The 15,930-nt window shown below is 42.2% G+C and overlaps 2 protein-coding genes across 2 annotated transcripts in view; both read right to left on the bottom strand.

The window, feature by feature from the left end:
* SASH3 (SAM and SH3 domain containing 3) overlaps positions 1–1,557 on the bottom strand; it is a 46,304-nt gene extending 44,747 nt beyond the window's left edge. The window contains exon 1 of the mRNA XM_075836725.1: positions 1,501–1,557. Coding sequence (XP_075692840.1) covers positions 1,501–1,557 — 57 coding nt within the window. The remainder of the gene's footprint in view (positions 1–1,500) is intronic.
* Positions 1,558–4,949: 3,392 nt separating this feature from the next.
* Positions 4,950–15,930, bottom strand: part of XPNPEP2 (X-prolyl aminopeptidase 2) — a 45,278-nt gene continuing 34,297 nt past the window's right edge. The window contains exons 18-21 of the mRNA XM_075834519.1: positions 12,462–12,521; positions 10,503–10,579; positions 6,302–6,400; positions 4,950–5,174 (exon numbers count right to left, since the gene is read on the bottom strand). Of these exons, the coding sequence (XP_075690634.1) occupies positions 4,974–5,174; positions 6,302–6,400; positions 10,503–10,579; positions 12,462–12,521 (437 nt within the window). The 3' untranslated portion in view covers positions 4,950–4,973. The remainder of the gene's footprint in view (positions 5,175–6,301; positions 6,401–10,502; positions 10,580–12,461; positions 12,522–15,930) is intronic.

Raw genomic sequence — 15,930 nt, 5'->3', positions numbered from 1 at the left:
ATTCTTGTGGCTCTCTCCGCTCTGGCCCCTCGGCCACTTTCATATGCCCTAAGGGTGATTTGCAGATTTGTTGAAGACATTTCTGTGGCTGTCCCATTCTACTTATAGCGGATCTGTCGGTTTAATATGACCCCCGATGTTCGGACAGCATATTACCGGTACAGGTCCGTACTCCTAGTAGCCAAATGGCACAAAAATGTTATACCCTAGTGTTTTGCCCGTTTTTTTGTAATTGTGGCAACTATAACACAGCCTTAATGTAACTTGCAGAAATAACCATATATTTACTCTAATAGAGCACATAGAAAGGGGGTGTCCTGATGGAACATTCATTTAATAGTTATTGAACCCGAACCGAATATTAAATGTAGTGGATAATGTAGATATGCGTAGTTCTTTGAGACAGTATCACACATGATAGGATTAGATACATGGCTCAGCAGACAGTATCACACATGATAGGATTAGATACAATGGCCCAGCAGACAGTATCACACATGATAGGATTAGATACATAAACTCAGCAGACAATATCACACATGATAGGATTAGATACATAAGCTCAGCAGACAGTATCACACATGATATGATTAGATACAGCAGCTCAGCAGACAGTATCACACATGATAGGATTAGATACAGCAGCTCATCATACAGTATCACACATAGGATTAGATACAGTAGCTCAATAGACAGTATCACACATGATAGGATTAGATACACAGCTCAGCAGACAGTATCACACATGATAGGCTTAGATACACTGGCTCTGCAGACATTATCACACATGATAGGCTTAGATACACTCGCTCAGCAGACAGTATCACACATGATAGGCTTAGATACACTCGCTCAGCAGACATTATCACACATAATAGGCTTAGACACACTCACTCAGCAGACAGTATCACACATGATAGGCTTAGATACACCAGTTCAGCAGACAGTATTACACATGATAGGCTTAGATACACAGCTCAGCAGACAGTATCACACATAAGAGATACACCAGTTCAGCAGACAGTATTACACATGATAGGATTAGATACACAGCTCAGTAGACAGTATCACACATGATAGGATTAGATACACTGGCTCAGCAGATAGTATTACACATCATAGGCTTAGATAATATTAAATTACAGTAACATTACATGATTCCAAATAACCGGCTTAGATACACTAAATGTGAAGGTGGTTGCTCTTTGCATTACATGTTGATGTGGTACAGCTGCCACTCTATATGCCGGGACTACTGGCCAAATACATTTGTTGTGTGGCCCTATCCTTAAGATAATGCAGTAAATCTACCTGCAAAACCTCAAATAGCCCAGTGTGATCTCACCACGAGATGTGCTAAATGAACGACACGGCTCTGCTACATCTGTGCGGGAGGTGTAAGCATTTTTCGAGTTTTCATATTGGCGATACATAGTCCACATGTGCAGCAGTCCTACACTATGTCCAGCCTGACATGAAGACCACCATGCTGCCTCTTACCTTCTTCTTCTGAGTGGGGTCTTTGTCCGAGGCATTGGACGGTTTCCGCCGTAACATCTTTGATTATTATTTCTCTCGGTCTTCCAGATACAATGAGTCGATGTATTGAGAGTTGGCGTTGACTTCTGCTCTTTGACTCTGGTTTGAAACGATGCAACTTATTACAGGAAGCCGGGTCACATGGTCTGCCAAAAGCGTAACTTCTTGCTCTGAGTGTCGCCGCAGGCCTGAGGAGACCTGCAAATGAGGAAGGAAACCGCAGCGAGGAACTCCCACAGAAGAGACGGCACCAACAGATGTAACCCCTATAATCACCACTACAAGCCACCGGCCTCCAGGGGCCCACGCTAATATTGGTTTTGGTCTCCTGCACAGGTAACAGATAGAGATGAGTGAATTAATTCTACACAAATCAAAATCGGTCCGAATTTCCCAAAAGTTTCAGATCCGGAGAATTCCAAAACTTTTGTGGTTTGCACCAGTTTTCAGGGCAATTGGGGCAAATTTGCAGCAAATTTATTCAGACCGAAATTAATCGGATGGCCAATTCTACTAAATCAGACCCAAAACAAATTTTGGGAAATTCACTCATTCGTTGACTACTATTTATGGCCACCATTATAGAGCCCCGATTCCCATCTCTGTGTCAGTCTTCAGTGTAGCTCTGGCATTCTATTTATGAATCAGGAAGAAAATGGGATTATTTTCAGTAAACAATGTTACATTTCTGGCTACAAATCTATAGGGCCTCGTGGAAGAGCAAAAATACTCCACGTCCCGTAATTCTGAAACATCCTCCCATATAATGACTTCTTATTTAACTCAAGCAGCCTTGTATTATTATTTTTTTCTATCTTTCCTATTTGGGTATGTTCATACTGAGTTTTTTGGCGCTGTTTTTGACACAGAAACCGCGCCATAAATCGGCCTAAAACGCCTCCCAGTGATTTGAATCGGAGACGGAGGTGTTTTTTTCCCGCAAGCGGAAAAAAACGCTCGCGGGGAAAAAGAAGAGTCATGCCGTTTCTTCAGGCACTCCGTCTCTGATCTAACATTGGCATAAATTTGAGGCAGAAAAAGAGGTTTTCGCTGCGTTTTTGCCTGCGGTGCTCAATGACCGCAACCAAAAAACGTGGCAAGTGTTCTGCCGGTAGGTCAAAATTTCCGCCTGCAAAAAAAACTCAGTGTGAACAGGGCCTTAAAGGCTTCTATGTTGATATTTTCTTCTTTTTTTAAAGAAAAGATAGTAAGGCAGAAGGATAGATGTATCTGCGAGGCACACCATGTGGCTCCTATGGGGCACGTGGAGACAGAGGACCAAGCCCTGGTCATGATTGATGTAACTAGCGCGGTCTGTAGTCATGGGCAATGGCGACGCTTACCACTTTATCAGATAACATTCTATGTCAGAATATAACATTTTGTGTGACAGAATTTCATTTTGTGAATCTAGAAGACATTTTGTATCACAAAATGCAACTTGTTGAAAAAAGAATCCATTTCTTTACACTATTTTGCAGCGCAGACCGTTCAATGTTACTCTATTCAAGTATTTTATATTCAGAAATGTCCGATCGTGCCTAAAATATGAATTCCTTAAACTTTTGGACAGATTTTTTTTTCTTGATAAAATTCCCTGAATACAGACAGTAAATTTTAGCCGTGTAGGTGGAATAAGATTTACTATGAAAAACCTTCCCCTGTGATATAGAGACTCTCATGACAGGGAACACACCGGGGGATTTTTATTTGATCACACAAACATAACATAAGCGATGTTTATAGAGTGATGCTACTTGCAAATCCACGTTCTGTAAAGCCGTACAGGTAGCGGTTGTGCGCCACGCGGCCACGAACCGCGGTAAAACAGTTCTTGGCTGCATGGTTTCAATGTGTTTCACCTGTACAAGCCGCGCTGACAAAAAAAAACATTGCAAAACTGCGGTAAAACCATGTGAAATTTTGCTGCGCTGTTCTTTGTGAGGAGGAACTCGTGCCCCCATACACAACCTATGGACTGAATATGTAACATTTTGTAAATAATGGCCTGCTATGAGAATGTTCTGGGATGTGATGGTGATATTATGTTTATTGTGCTGTATATTTGTTGCTTTTGTCTGTCAGGTTCACTGGAGTGGGCAGGTTGCGATGCCCTATGGCGCTGCCTCTTGCCTGGTGCTGTCAATGCACAAAAGTAACAGGGAATGTATGGAGGACTGGCAGCAAGAGCCTTGGCAGAGCGTGATGACGCTGAGAAGCCACCACACTGATAGGAGAAGTTTGGCGCCTTTTGGAGGAGAGGAGGTGACGCATGTGAGGTGCTAGAAATAACTGCTGTGGTCTGTGCAGAACATGGCCGCCAGCGAGAACTGGTTTGTCTTCCTGCGTGGAGGCAGGGGAGGACTGGTGGCTGCCAGAGATGTGACGTGGGTCTACGTAGAACTTATAGGGGGATCGCTAGCTGCTTTATCAAGTGGAGTCAGTAATAGATGTAACAGAGCAGATGGTGAGCTATCAGGTAACTTTTAGGCCTTGGGTGAAGGTGGGTCGAAGGCGTTCGGTGCCATCCACTGCTGAAATGGTAATAGCTGCAGAGTATTGTCAGCCCGAGAGATTAGCCCTGAGAAGTGTGCGGGGTCTGTGGATATAGTCAGCCCGGGAGTAAGGACCAGTGTTCTCAAACCCTGAGGAGGCCGTAGTGGGCGAACTAGAGGGATTCTTTTATTGATGGGCCTGTGAAGAAACAACAGTAAGGACTGGTTGCCCTGTAGACCTGAGACGTGACCTAGTAATTACAGACTTGGGATAGTCTGGACTAAAGGAATAATCTTTGGGGGAGGCAGCGTATGGTGACCCTTGATAGTCAGGGCTCTAGAGAGAAGGCTACCTTAATCCCATGTTGGCTAGGAATATAGGAGAAGACCTGAGGTAGGATCATGAGGGCTTCAGGTAGAAGGTCTCCTGTTTCCTCACACAGTGCCTGGCAGGACCTTCTGAAACCCTTACAGGGCCTACTCAACCCTCAGAAGTCGCTTTTCACATTGAACAGGAGCAGTTTGTTCTCTGCGGCCCAGGATTTCCTGGCAAAATGTTCAAGCCCGGTTGCACCTCCAGCATCTGTGAGGGTCGACCGCACCATCCCTGGATGATATAATTTACTCCACATCTTCCCATTGTCTGTAATGGGATTTCACCAGAAGCCATGACGACTCTTCGCCTGATATACGTATCGTATATGGTGTGTGGGGCTCAGGACTACAGGATCTGTGATGAATCCCTGCTTCTATATTTTTACTTTGTGAACTTCATTAGTTGTGATGTATGACACCGGTGCCACCGGTCTGCGCCATAGTGATCGCCATCTTTGCTTAATTTGTATTAACCACAGATCTACTTTAAGGTCACACTATCAGTAGTAACCGGCACATAATAGATTTTGTATATGATGACATTTTATTATCTGGAGATCCTCCCTAAACTACCGTCTGCTGTAGACACAGGCTGGCTATGAAGGTTACAGTGAGGACATTGATAGAGGCCGTGATGAAGCTTCCATGGGATAATGGCTTAGTGTTTTCCTCCAGCCATTTGAACTCCTCAGGACGATCTTGTTTTTGTAGTTCAGCTCCCAGAACTTTTCTGATCTTCTCGTAGAGTTTGTCTACATGTTTAATCTAAAGAAGAACATGTGAAGAAGACAACAAAGTAATGTTTATATGACCTAATGGTATGACGAAAACCCTCAACCATCTGATCTATGCCTCAATGGTATGATCAACACTCCATACTATATGACTGTTGTCCCAATGGTAGGACCAATACCCCCAACTATCTGATCTATTCCCCAATGGCATGATCAACACTCCATACGGTATGACAGTTGTCCAAATGGTAGGACCAATACCCCCAACTATCTGATCTATTCCCCAATGGCATGATCAACACTCTATACAGTATGACAGTTGTCCCAATGGTAGGACCAATACCCCCAACTATTTGATCGATGCCCCAATGGCATGATCAACACTCCATACGGTAATAGTGTTGTCCCAATGGTAGGACCAATACCCCCAACTATTTGATCGATGCCCCAATGGCATGATCAACACTTATACGGTATGACTGTTGTCGCAATGGTAGGACCAATACCCCCAACTATTTGATCTATGCCCCAATGGCTTGATCAACACTCCATATAGTATGACTGTTGCCCCAATCGTAAACCCAATACACCTTCCACCATCTGATCTATGCCCCAATGGTATGATTAATTCTTCTGACAGTATTACTGATGCCCCAGAAAAGACCCTCAACTATCTTATCTATGCCGTCAATGGTATGATCAACACTCAGGACAGTTTGACCAATTCCTCAGTGGTATGACCAAAATCCTTATCCATCTCATCTATGTCCTAATGGTATGATCAACACTTCAGACAGTATGACCGAAGTCTTAATGGTATGACCGATGCCTCAATGATATAGTATGATCAACACCCCACAATGTATAACTAATATCCCAAATAGATGCCCTCAACAATCTGATCTATGCCCAAAATGGTATGATGAATAGTCCTGATTGTATGACCGATGCCCCAGCGGTATGACCAATATCCTCAACCATCTGATCTATGCCCCCAATGGTATGATCAGCACTCCCAACACTGACCAACGCCACAATAATATTCTGAATGCTTTCAACAGTATTATCAATGCTCCAATAGTATGATGAACACCCCATTGGTAAAATGAATGCCCCCTGGTATGATGAACACCAGAAAATGTATTATCAGTGACTCACCTGCACTTCTGTCATAAGACTGGTGTCAATTAACTTTCTGTCATATGGGACTAAGGTGACAGTCTCAAATGTGAGATACTTCTCTCCTCCAAATGTATTCTGCAAGATGAAGTGAAAAGTGAGCAATGGAAAATGAGACGTAGAGTGGAAAAGAGAGAAGAAGGGATAAGGGAACCATACTGCAAGGGGGCTAGAGAACAGGAAGGGTTAATCACTACTTCATACAATAAATGCTACTATATGTAGTAATACCTACTAGATAGATGGGCAACTTAATCTACACTTTGAGCTATTTAGGCCACTACAGTAACCAGCAATTAGAAATTTCATAGTCATCAATGTGTCTCCATGGTAACAGACAGCAAAAAACCCTGTGTAGTCTGACCCTGTAGTCAGATGCTCTACCACCGGTCCTCTACTTCTTGCTAACATACATTTGATAGTTTAGCAGGAAGTAGGGGACAGATGGAAGAGCGTCTGACTGCAGGATCAGACTACACAGGTTTTGATTGTTATCTCTTACTAAGGAGACGGATAGGTTTTCCGATAGAACATTTTTAATTAAGACCCATTGCAAAGTTGCTTCATCTTTCATTTTAGATGCATTGGGACAGTCAAAAACTAATTTAGTTGTGAAGGTTGTATAACAATTAAATTTAATCTAAAATATATTGAAGACTCAACGGTGCTGACGGGACGTTTCTTTCTGTTTTTCCTGGTATTTTGCATCAAAGAATTTATCAGGAAACTGTGGTCTGGCTGGTCCTTGTTAGTTCTTTTAACACTTCTCATATTATAGGTAAATCTTAGCATTGACCACAGGACAATTTTTATATCCAAACATCAATCACCTTCAAAAGGGACAACATGTAGGGTTTTAAAATTCTGCATTTTTAAAATTTCCATCTTACATATAAAAATATATAAATCACCAGATATAAAAGTCCTTGAGTTATTTTCTTCTGTCAAGGTGTAAATGGGGTGGTCCCAACTTGATAACCCTTGTCCTCTTGCCCAATTATGCAGATGGAAACAATAGATGGGGATCTTCTGCTCAGGACCCTTCTCTAAGCCAAGGGGAGAGTCACTTAAAAAGAGCCCCAGTTTGGCAGATTTGGCACAACCAACTATTAATTGTAGCCTATTCAATGTGGGCAAGGACTGCTGATTGACTGGATGGCTGAATTTAGAAAAGAGGTTGTTCAATGGGAATAACCACCTTTAAAATTCCAGCAAACCATTTCTTAGTTTTATCTGTATCAATTCCCCCAGTGTTCCAAAAGTAACAGACGATAAATCTTGAAAAATTTAATATTACAAGTTTTGGGTACTCGTCTATGCAGATGGGGTGTTGATCCAGGGATTTATTCTGATTTCCATATTTTGGGTCGGGAAGAAATGTTTTCCCTAATGAGGCCATTTGAATCTACCTCATTTGGTTTCTGCCTTCCTCTGGATCAACACGGTAGAATTATAGGTTGGACTTGATGGACATTTGTCTTTTTTCAACTTTATCAACTATGTGACTATGTAATACGGCTGCCATTACAGATGCCATCAAGCTGGGTGAGAACCTCTACAGAAGTAATAACAGTGGCCATATTGCTCGTCACCCACCTGTGCCACTAACACATATAGCGATAAAACGTCTAAATAGAATATAATGGGGTTGTCCAGTACCAAAAAATTCATGGCCTATCCTCGGGATAGGCCATCAATATCTGAACGGTCAGGGACCGACTCCCGGCACCACCGCCGATCATTTCCTTTACTGCTCACATTGTAAATTGCCAAAACACATAGTTACATAGTTCCATAGTTACATAGTTACATATAGTTACATAGTTACATATAGTTCCATAGTTACATAGTTATATTGTTACATAGTTACATATAGTTCCATAGTTATATAGTTACATATAGTTACATAGTTACATAGTTCCATATAGTTACATAGTTTCATAGTTACATAGTTACATATAGTTACATAGTTACATATAGTTCCATAGTTACATAGTTATATTGTTACATAGTTACATATAGTTCCATAGTTATATAGTTACATAGTTACATAGTTATATAGTTCCATATAGTTACATAGTTCCATATAGTTACATAGTTATATAGTTACACAGTTACATAGTTACATAGTTGGTGTGGTTGAAAAAAGACACATGTTGATCAAGTTCAACCAAGGGATGGGAAAAGGGAAGGGCGGTTCACAGAATGAGCACTGCGGTCCCTGCAAAACAGCTGATTGGCGGTTGTGCTGGGAGTCAGACCCCGACCGATCAGATATTGATGGCCTATCCTGTGGAGAGGCTATACATTTTTTGGGACTGGACAACCCCTTTAAGAATGTGACAGAAGAGGACGACTTAGAGACTGGAGATTAATTGATTTGGGGTGGAATAATAATTATAATGACAGTATTTGTATCTGTATAATATTTACCACCACATTTCCTGCTAAGTATATTCGATTTTACTGCGGGTTTTTTTTGGGAGAGAATAGAGAAGTGACACATTTCATCATCTTGTAGATAAATAGTGGAAATCAGAGAACTAAAATAAATGAGGGAAGTCTTATTACGTTACTGGGGAACTCAACACAAATCTTGGCTTTACTCTTATTTGTTATCATGTAGAGAATACTAAAGCTACTAAACTTGGTGATTGTCTAATCTTATCCCTGGAATACCCTGTGATCGGATGTCTGTAAGATCTGCAATATTCACAGACCAGTTTATTAATGGTGACAATCTAATTCTCACCGCCCCCCCCCCCCCCAGTCTAGCGACGCTCACCTACCCCCACCCAGTGAATTCCTGTTTCCATGACAACAGACGGGACCGATGACACCCACCAAAAGTGTTATATTTAAAGGAACATCACCCTCCAGACCTCGCCTTAACATCAGGGTCGTGTTCCTGACTGCTCGCCTGCATCTCCTGTGTTGTATTTCCTGATCCTGGTTATAAACCTTCACTGCGTCCTGATTTTCGCTTCTGTCTTGCCCAGTGGTGCAGCTGCAGGAGGTGCAGAGGTAAGAGTTGCACTCGGGCCCTGCTGCCTGTGGGGGCCCATAGGATCCTCTACCACATAAGAAGACACCAGTGTTATAAAGGGCACATGGTTGTGGGGGCTTGTTGCAGATTTTGCATTGGGATCTCCGGAGCTTTGTTATGTCTCTGGTCTTGCCCCTTCAGATTAACATCGGTACCTTTGCTGTCTGATCTTGGCACCATCTATTAACTATATCTGAGATCATCCCTGGTTCTTCTGCCCATCTCTCACTGCCTTCCTGGTATTAGCCCTTAGCTGTCCTGACCTACGCCATGCCTCTCCTATTCATTGCCACATGTCTGTCGGGCATCCTCAGCTGCCACCAATCAGTGACTACTCTGGGGTCTGACCAGGAAAGTCTGTACCTTTGTGAGAGGGTTAAACAGGGGTGTTAATTGAAGCTCCTGGGCAACGTTGCAAAATCTATCACAGGGCTCCCCACCAACCATATGATATTTATTATAATGGTGTCTTTTTATGTGACATTGAGATCTTTGGGCCCCTTTAGGTACCAGGGTGCGACTGCTACCTCTGCATGCCCCTCGGGTCAAGTATATAGAATGCAATGGCTCCATAGACTCCATGCCAAGGTTAGTCATTCCCAAACTGGTTGTGACACAAGACAATCCACCATCATGGTGTTTTTTTTTGTACAAAATCACTCTCCTTTTAGGTTGTCATAGCCCCTCCCTTTTTATAATCAACACTAAATAATAATATTAAGCTTCCAAAATGTTACTCCACCCAACACACGATTCCTCTACTTTTTGCTATATTATCACTGGTTTATCTAAGTGGCTATAGTAAGATGTTCATGGACCAGTTAACCTTTTAATGGTGACAGCCGTTTCTCGTTTAAGGTTGTCATAGTCCCACCCCTTTTACTATGAACTTTAAACAGTAATTCTATCCTTACAAAATCTATTTATTTTACTCAGTAATGAAGGTCCATAAACAAATTGCAAAACAGAGGTGAATATTTGTTATCTTATTACACCACCCAAATTCATTTCCATGTCTTATCTTGTCAAACCCAACTTCTATACCCTGAATATACTTTCTACTCTTATATTATAATACCCCATTGCCCACAACACTAAGTCAGTGACAAACTCAATAGAGATGAAGAAATATACCTTAGTGTCTGCTTCCACCACCACTGCAATATCCTCAATACGAATGCCAAAATATCCATCATGATAGTAACCCGGTTCTAGAAAGGAGAATGGAAGGGATATTGTGAAGAAACGTGGGTGCAACGTCTGCAGTCTCACCCCCCCCCTAGTGTTTGGAAATACAACCGGTTTCACCACAATGTCCATACAGTAGTGTCAAGCACAATGCTACTATTAGACCATGTTCAGACGTGGCAGAATTTTTCAGCTGAAAATGTTGCTGCAGATTCGTTGCGAATTTGCAGCAACATTTGCATATTTGACAGGTAATTCAGACGTGGCAGATATCACAGCGGACTTGCCACAGATTTCAGTTTTTGCATTACGAAAGCTGAAATCCGCAGTGAAATCCCGCTTCTCCGCAACATAATGAGCTGCTGTGGAGGGAAAATTCTGCACCGCAGCCCAAATTCCGCACAGTTATTTTCCACAACGTCTGAACTAAGTTTCCTAAAAATGTATAGAAACAAATGTAAAAAACGGCTGCTGCAGAATTCCACTGCGGACCGTCCAGAGTGGGAATTCAACAGCAATTCTGCCACGTGTGAATGTGCCCTTACAGTACAAGCCACCGTGTCTCTGCAATAGTGCCAGTCCCAGTGTCTCTATAATAGTACCAGCCACAGTGTGTATGTAATAGTGCCAGTCCCAGTGTTGTATGTAATAGTGCCAGCCACTGTGTCTGTTATAGTGCCAGGCCAGCCACATTGTCTCTGTAATAATGCCAGCCACAGTGTCTCTATAGTAGTGCCCGTCTGTCACAGTCCCCTTTCTATGTATTTCCACCTTAGACATTTATGGCATATTTACAGGACATACTGTATCATAAATGTCTTATTTATGCGAGTCCTACCTCTGGGACCCGCACTTATCAGGCGTCTCTCAACCTCTGGTAAGGCAGCGAATGCAGAGGTGGCGTCACTAGACAGGACGAAGTTGAGGGACCCTCGTTCGGGAATTAGGTGTGGGTCTCAGAGTTGGGACCCGCATCTATCCGATATTTATAGAATATCCTATGAATTTATCTAAAATGCCTAAAATGGTAAAACTCCTTTAAAAGTGGACTCTTAGTGTAAATTTAGACGGTGGGTCAAATCACAGTTAATTACCGCGATTACCTCAAAACGGTGGCAAAATGAGATGATTAACCACAATTTGGCCGCACTGTCTGAATATACACGTAGGAAGAAGACCTGGTGTCTCATGAAGTTGCTGTAGGAAATTCCAGCTCTACTAAATCAGAATAGCAGTGAGCTCTCTCAGTAATGCAGCTTTGCCAAAGCTCTGAAATATTTTGTTACCCTCCGTCAACCAATACAGCAAATATCGAAAGTAGACGGGAACCATTGCAGCTGCAGTTCAGGGGGTTGTACAGTGGCCAGGATTTACCATCCAGTACAGAAGGATTTGTGTTTGTTTCCCCCACATCCTTTCCATAAACCTTGAGTAAATTCCCCATCCCGTTATTTCTTAATAATGCAGTTCCTCCATAGAGGGGAGTCCTGCACAGAGTCTCGACCAGCAATAGCAAAGGGGATGGTATGTACGTCCTTGGGGTTGTATAGTAAGAGCGCTTAGTCCTTCCTGATTCTCCCTTGATCTTTTATGTCATATTTAAAGACATGGTGAAAAATCCACGTTATTTCCGTGATAACGTAGGCACGCTGCGGATTTGAAAATCTGCATCATGTCCTGATTTCCGTGCTGTATCTCTGCTATATTAAGATCTTGCTTTAAAAACCCTAATCCACATATATTGTAATGCAAATTGCCCCGAAATTGTGGTGCACCTTCTGCAACACAAATCCGCAAAGATTCCGCCACCTCTGAACCTTAGGAATGATATCTCTAAAATTGTTTCAGCAGAAATGTGTGAGTTTTGCAGAGGGTTAATTTCCAGTATATAAAAAATTTACTTACCAATGGAGGTGAACATTCCCTTTGTCAAAGCAATGTTGTTGGACTGAAACCCAACCGGCCCTGGAATATTCAGAAATGTGGTGAAATAGGAAAGAGCGTAGAGACAGGTGCAGTATCATTAATAAATATACTGATATGTGGCCCTGCTGAATATTACATGGTACTTAATAATCATCATCATCATCATCATCATCATCATCATCACATCATCATCAATAATACAGCAAAATTACTTAAAGTTTGCACATTATATCAATTCTCTATAGAAGCAAAAGCCCAAAAGAATCAAAATAGCAAAGTAAGGGACACAATTGCAACATATTAACTAAAAGGAATATGTCCAGTGATCAAGATAAAAACTTTTAAAATATCGATAAACTAAATGATTGGTCCTCAAAAAACATAAATAAATGAATGAATAAAGAAATAAACAAACAAACATGTAAACACAATAAATTAAATAAACATAATACTGACACTGTGACAGTAAATATACTCGTATCATATAAAACATTTTCTAAAACGCTATATACACTATAAAATATGTAGCGCATATAGTGTATTATTTCATGTTTTACATGATATGTGTATATTTTACTTTGTGCATTTAATTTGTTTTGTTTATATATTTATTTAGTTTTAACTTTACTTTTATTTTCTTGGCTAATGACTTATTTTAACAATATTCAAGCACTGGACATGTTCCTTTTTTTCCAATACTTATTTATATTTAGGTAACCGGTGGTCGCCGAGTCCTGAGTCGCCTGATAAATGTTATCCAGCGAGCGGAGATCTTTATATGTCAATTGTAAAATATTATTAATACTTCTAAAATGAAAAACTTATGAGGATGTGGAGAAGGCCCAGGAAAATAAATTCAAGAATATATGTGAACTATCTAATATGCTGCCTAATTGACTTGACCACTTGAGTGGCAGATCATAAACATTTATAAAATAAAATAATAATAATAATAATAATAATAATAAATAATAATAATAATAAAACTGATAGAATTGGACACTAGACGTTAGATGGTTTGTAGCTAAGGGCCTGTTCACATCAGCGTTGGCCTTCCGTTCATTCACTGGCGTAGCTATAGGGGTCGCAGCGGTCGCAATTGCGACCGGGCCCCGAAGCCAGCCACAGTCCCCCGCACCACATCAATAAAAAGTTACTATAGTAACAGACTGTACTTACCTTCCTGGTTCCGGATCGCAGCGGAGGTCTTGACGTCACAGCGCTATGCGCCGCGCACAACATCGAGAGGACAGAACCTCCGCCGTGGCTGAAGAGGAAGGTAACATTAGTAGCCCTGACTGTCGGGGTCCGTCTCCCAGGACCCGCCAATCAGCTGTTTTGAAGGGGCCGCAGCACTCGTACGAGAGCTGCTCCCCTTCATTCCGGTCACACTGTGAATCGGTGTCGGCGATTCACAGTGTGAGCGAGTAGTGAAGTGAAGGGGAAGCAGCTCTCGTACGAGTGCTGCGGCCCCTTCAAAACAGCTGATTGCCCGGGTCCCGGCAGACGGACCCCGACACATCAGCTATTGATGGCCTATCCTGAGGATAGGCCATCAATGTTTAGGGACTGGACAGCCCCTTTAAGCCTACGATGTAGCAGGATCACAGATTGTGTGATCCTGTCTGCTGAGCCCTGTATCTAAGCCAATCACATGGTAGGCTTAGATACAGGGCCCATGTGTGATCCTGTCTGATGGGCCCTGTATATAAGCCTACCACACTGTAGGTTTAGATACAGGGCCCCAGCACACAGTAATCTTATACTGTATAAGATTACTGTCTGCTGGACCCTGTATCTAAGCCTACCTTGTGGTAGGTAGGCTTAGATACAGGGTCCCACAGACAGTATCACATATGAGCCCTGTATCTAAGCCTAACACATGTGTTACTAATCATTTTTTTTGTGTGTTTTCTTACAGGTTCGGTCGTTGGACTACGTCGGATTCCAGGACTACTTCGATGACGGCTTTTTTTTTTTATTATCAATAAAATGGTTAATGAGGGTTGTGTGGTTTTTTTTTTCTTTCAATAAAATATTTTTTCTATGTCTTTGTGTTTTTTTTAAAACTATATTACTACCGCCTTAGTAATGGCCGCCGGCTGATTGACAGCATCCGTTGCTAAGGCGGGGCTTAGTGTTAGCCGGTGCAGAGGCTAACACTAACCCCCATTATTACCCTGGTACCCACCGCCACCAGGGGTGCTGGGAAGAGCCGGGTACCATCCAGTACTTGACCATCTGTAGTGATGGTCGGCCACTGGGGCGGCCGCAGGCTGGTATTATCAGGAGGGGAAAGGCCAAAAACAGTGGCCCTTCCCACCCTGGTAATGCTAGGCTGCTGCTGCTTTATTGTATCTGGCTGGTTATGAAAAATGGGGGGGACCCCACGTCATTTAAAAAAATAAAAAATAAAAATAATTGGAAAGAACGATGTCGGGTCCCCCCCCCCCCCCAATTTTCATAACCAGCCAGATACAACACAGCAGCAGCAGGCAGCATTACAAGGGTGGTAGGTACCACTGTTTTTGGCCCCCAGCCTAATACTACCAGCCTGTGGCCATCCCAGTGCCTGCCCGTCACTACAGATGGTCGGGTACTGGTTCGTACCCGGCTCTTCCCAGAACCCCTGGTGGCGGTGGGTACCGGGGTAATAATGGGGGTTAGTGTTGGCCTCTGCACCGGCTAACATTAAGCCCCACCTTAGTAATGGAGGTTGTCAATCAGCCAGCGGCCATTACTAAGGCAGTGATAATAAAAGATACAAGCACATAGAAAAAATATTTTATTGAAATAAAAACACAACCCTCATTAACCATTTTATTGAGAATAAAAAAACGCCGTCATTGAAGTCCTCGAATCCGAAGTCCAACAACCGAACCTGTAAAAAAACACAAACACACAAAAATAATCAGTAACACATAAAGAAGCAAAATAATTATTCTTACCTTTCCTGGGTCCAGCGCTGGAGCCGCAATGTCAGCGTGCTGGTCCCTGTATCTAATCCAATCATGTGTGATACTGTCTGCTGAGCCACTGTATCTAATCCAATCATGTGTAATACTGTCTGCTGAGCCACTGTATCTAATCCTATCATGTGTGATACTGTCTGCTGAGCTGTGTATCTAATCCTATCATGTGTGATACTGTCTGCTGCGTCCTATATCTAATCCTATCATGTGTGATACTGTCTGAGCTGTGTATCTAATCCTATCATGTGTGATACTGTCTGCTAGGCCCTATATCTAATCCTATCATGTGTGATACTGTCTGCTGGGCCCTATATCTAATCCAATCATGTGTGATACTGTCTGCTGAGCCACTGTATCTAATCCTATCATGTGAGATACTGTCTGCTGAGCCACTGTATCTAATCCTATCAATTGTGATACTGCCTTCTGAGCCACTGTATCTAATCCTATCATGTGTGATACTGTATCTAATCCTA

Source organism: Rhinoderma darwinii, chromosome 8, assembly GCF_050947455.1.
Source record: "Rhinoderma darwinii isolate aRhiDar2 chromosome 8, aRhiDar2.hap1, whole genome shotgun sequence".
NCBI lineage: Eukaryota > Metazoa > Chordata > Amphibia > Anura > Rhinodermatidae > Rhinoderma > Rhinoderma darwinii.
This window is presented reverse-complemented; position numbering and strand designations above follow the sequence as displayed.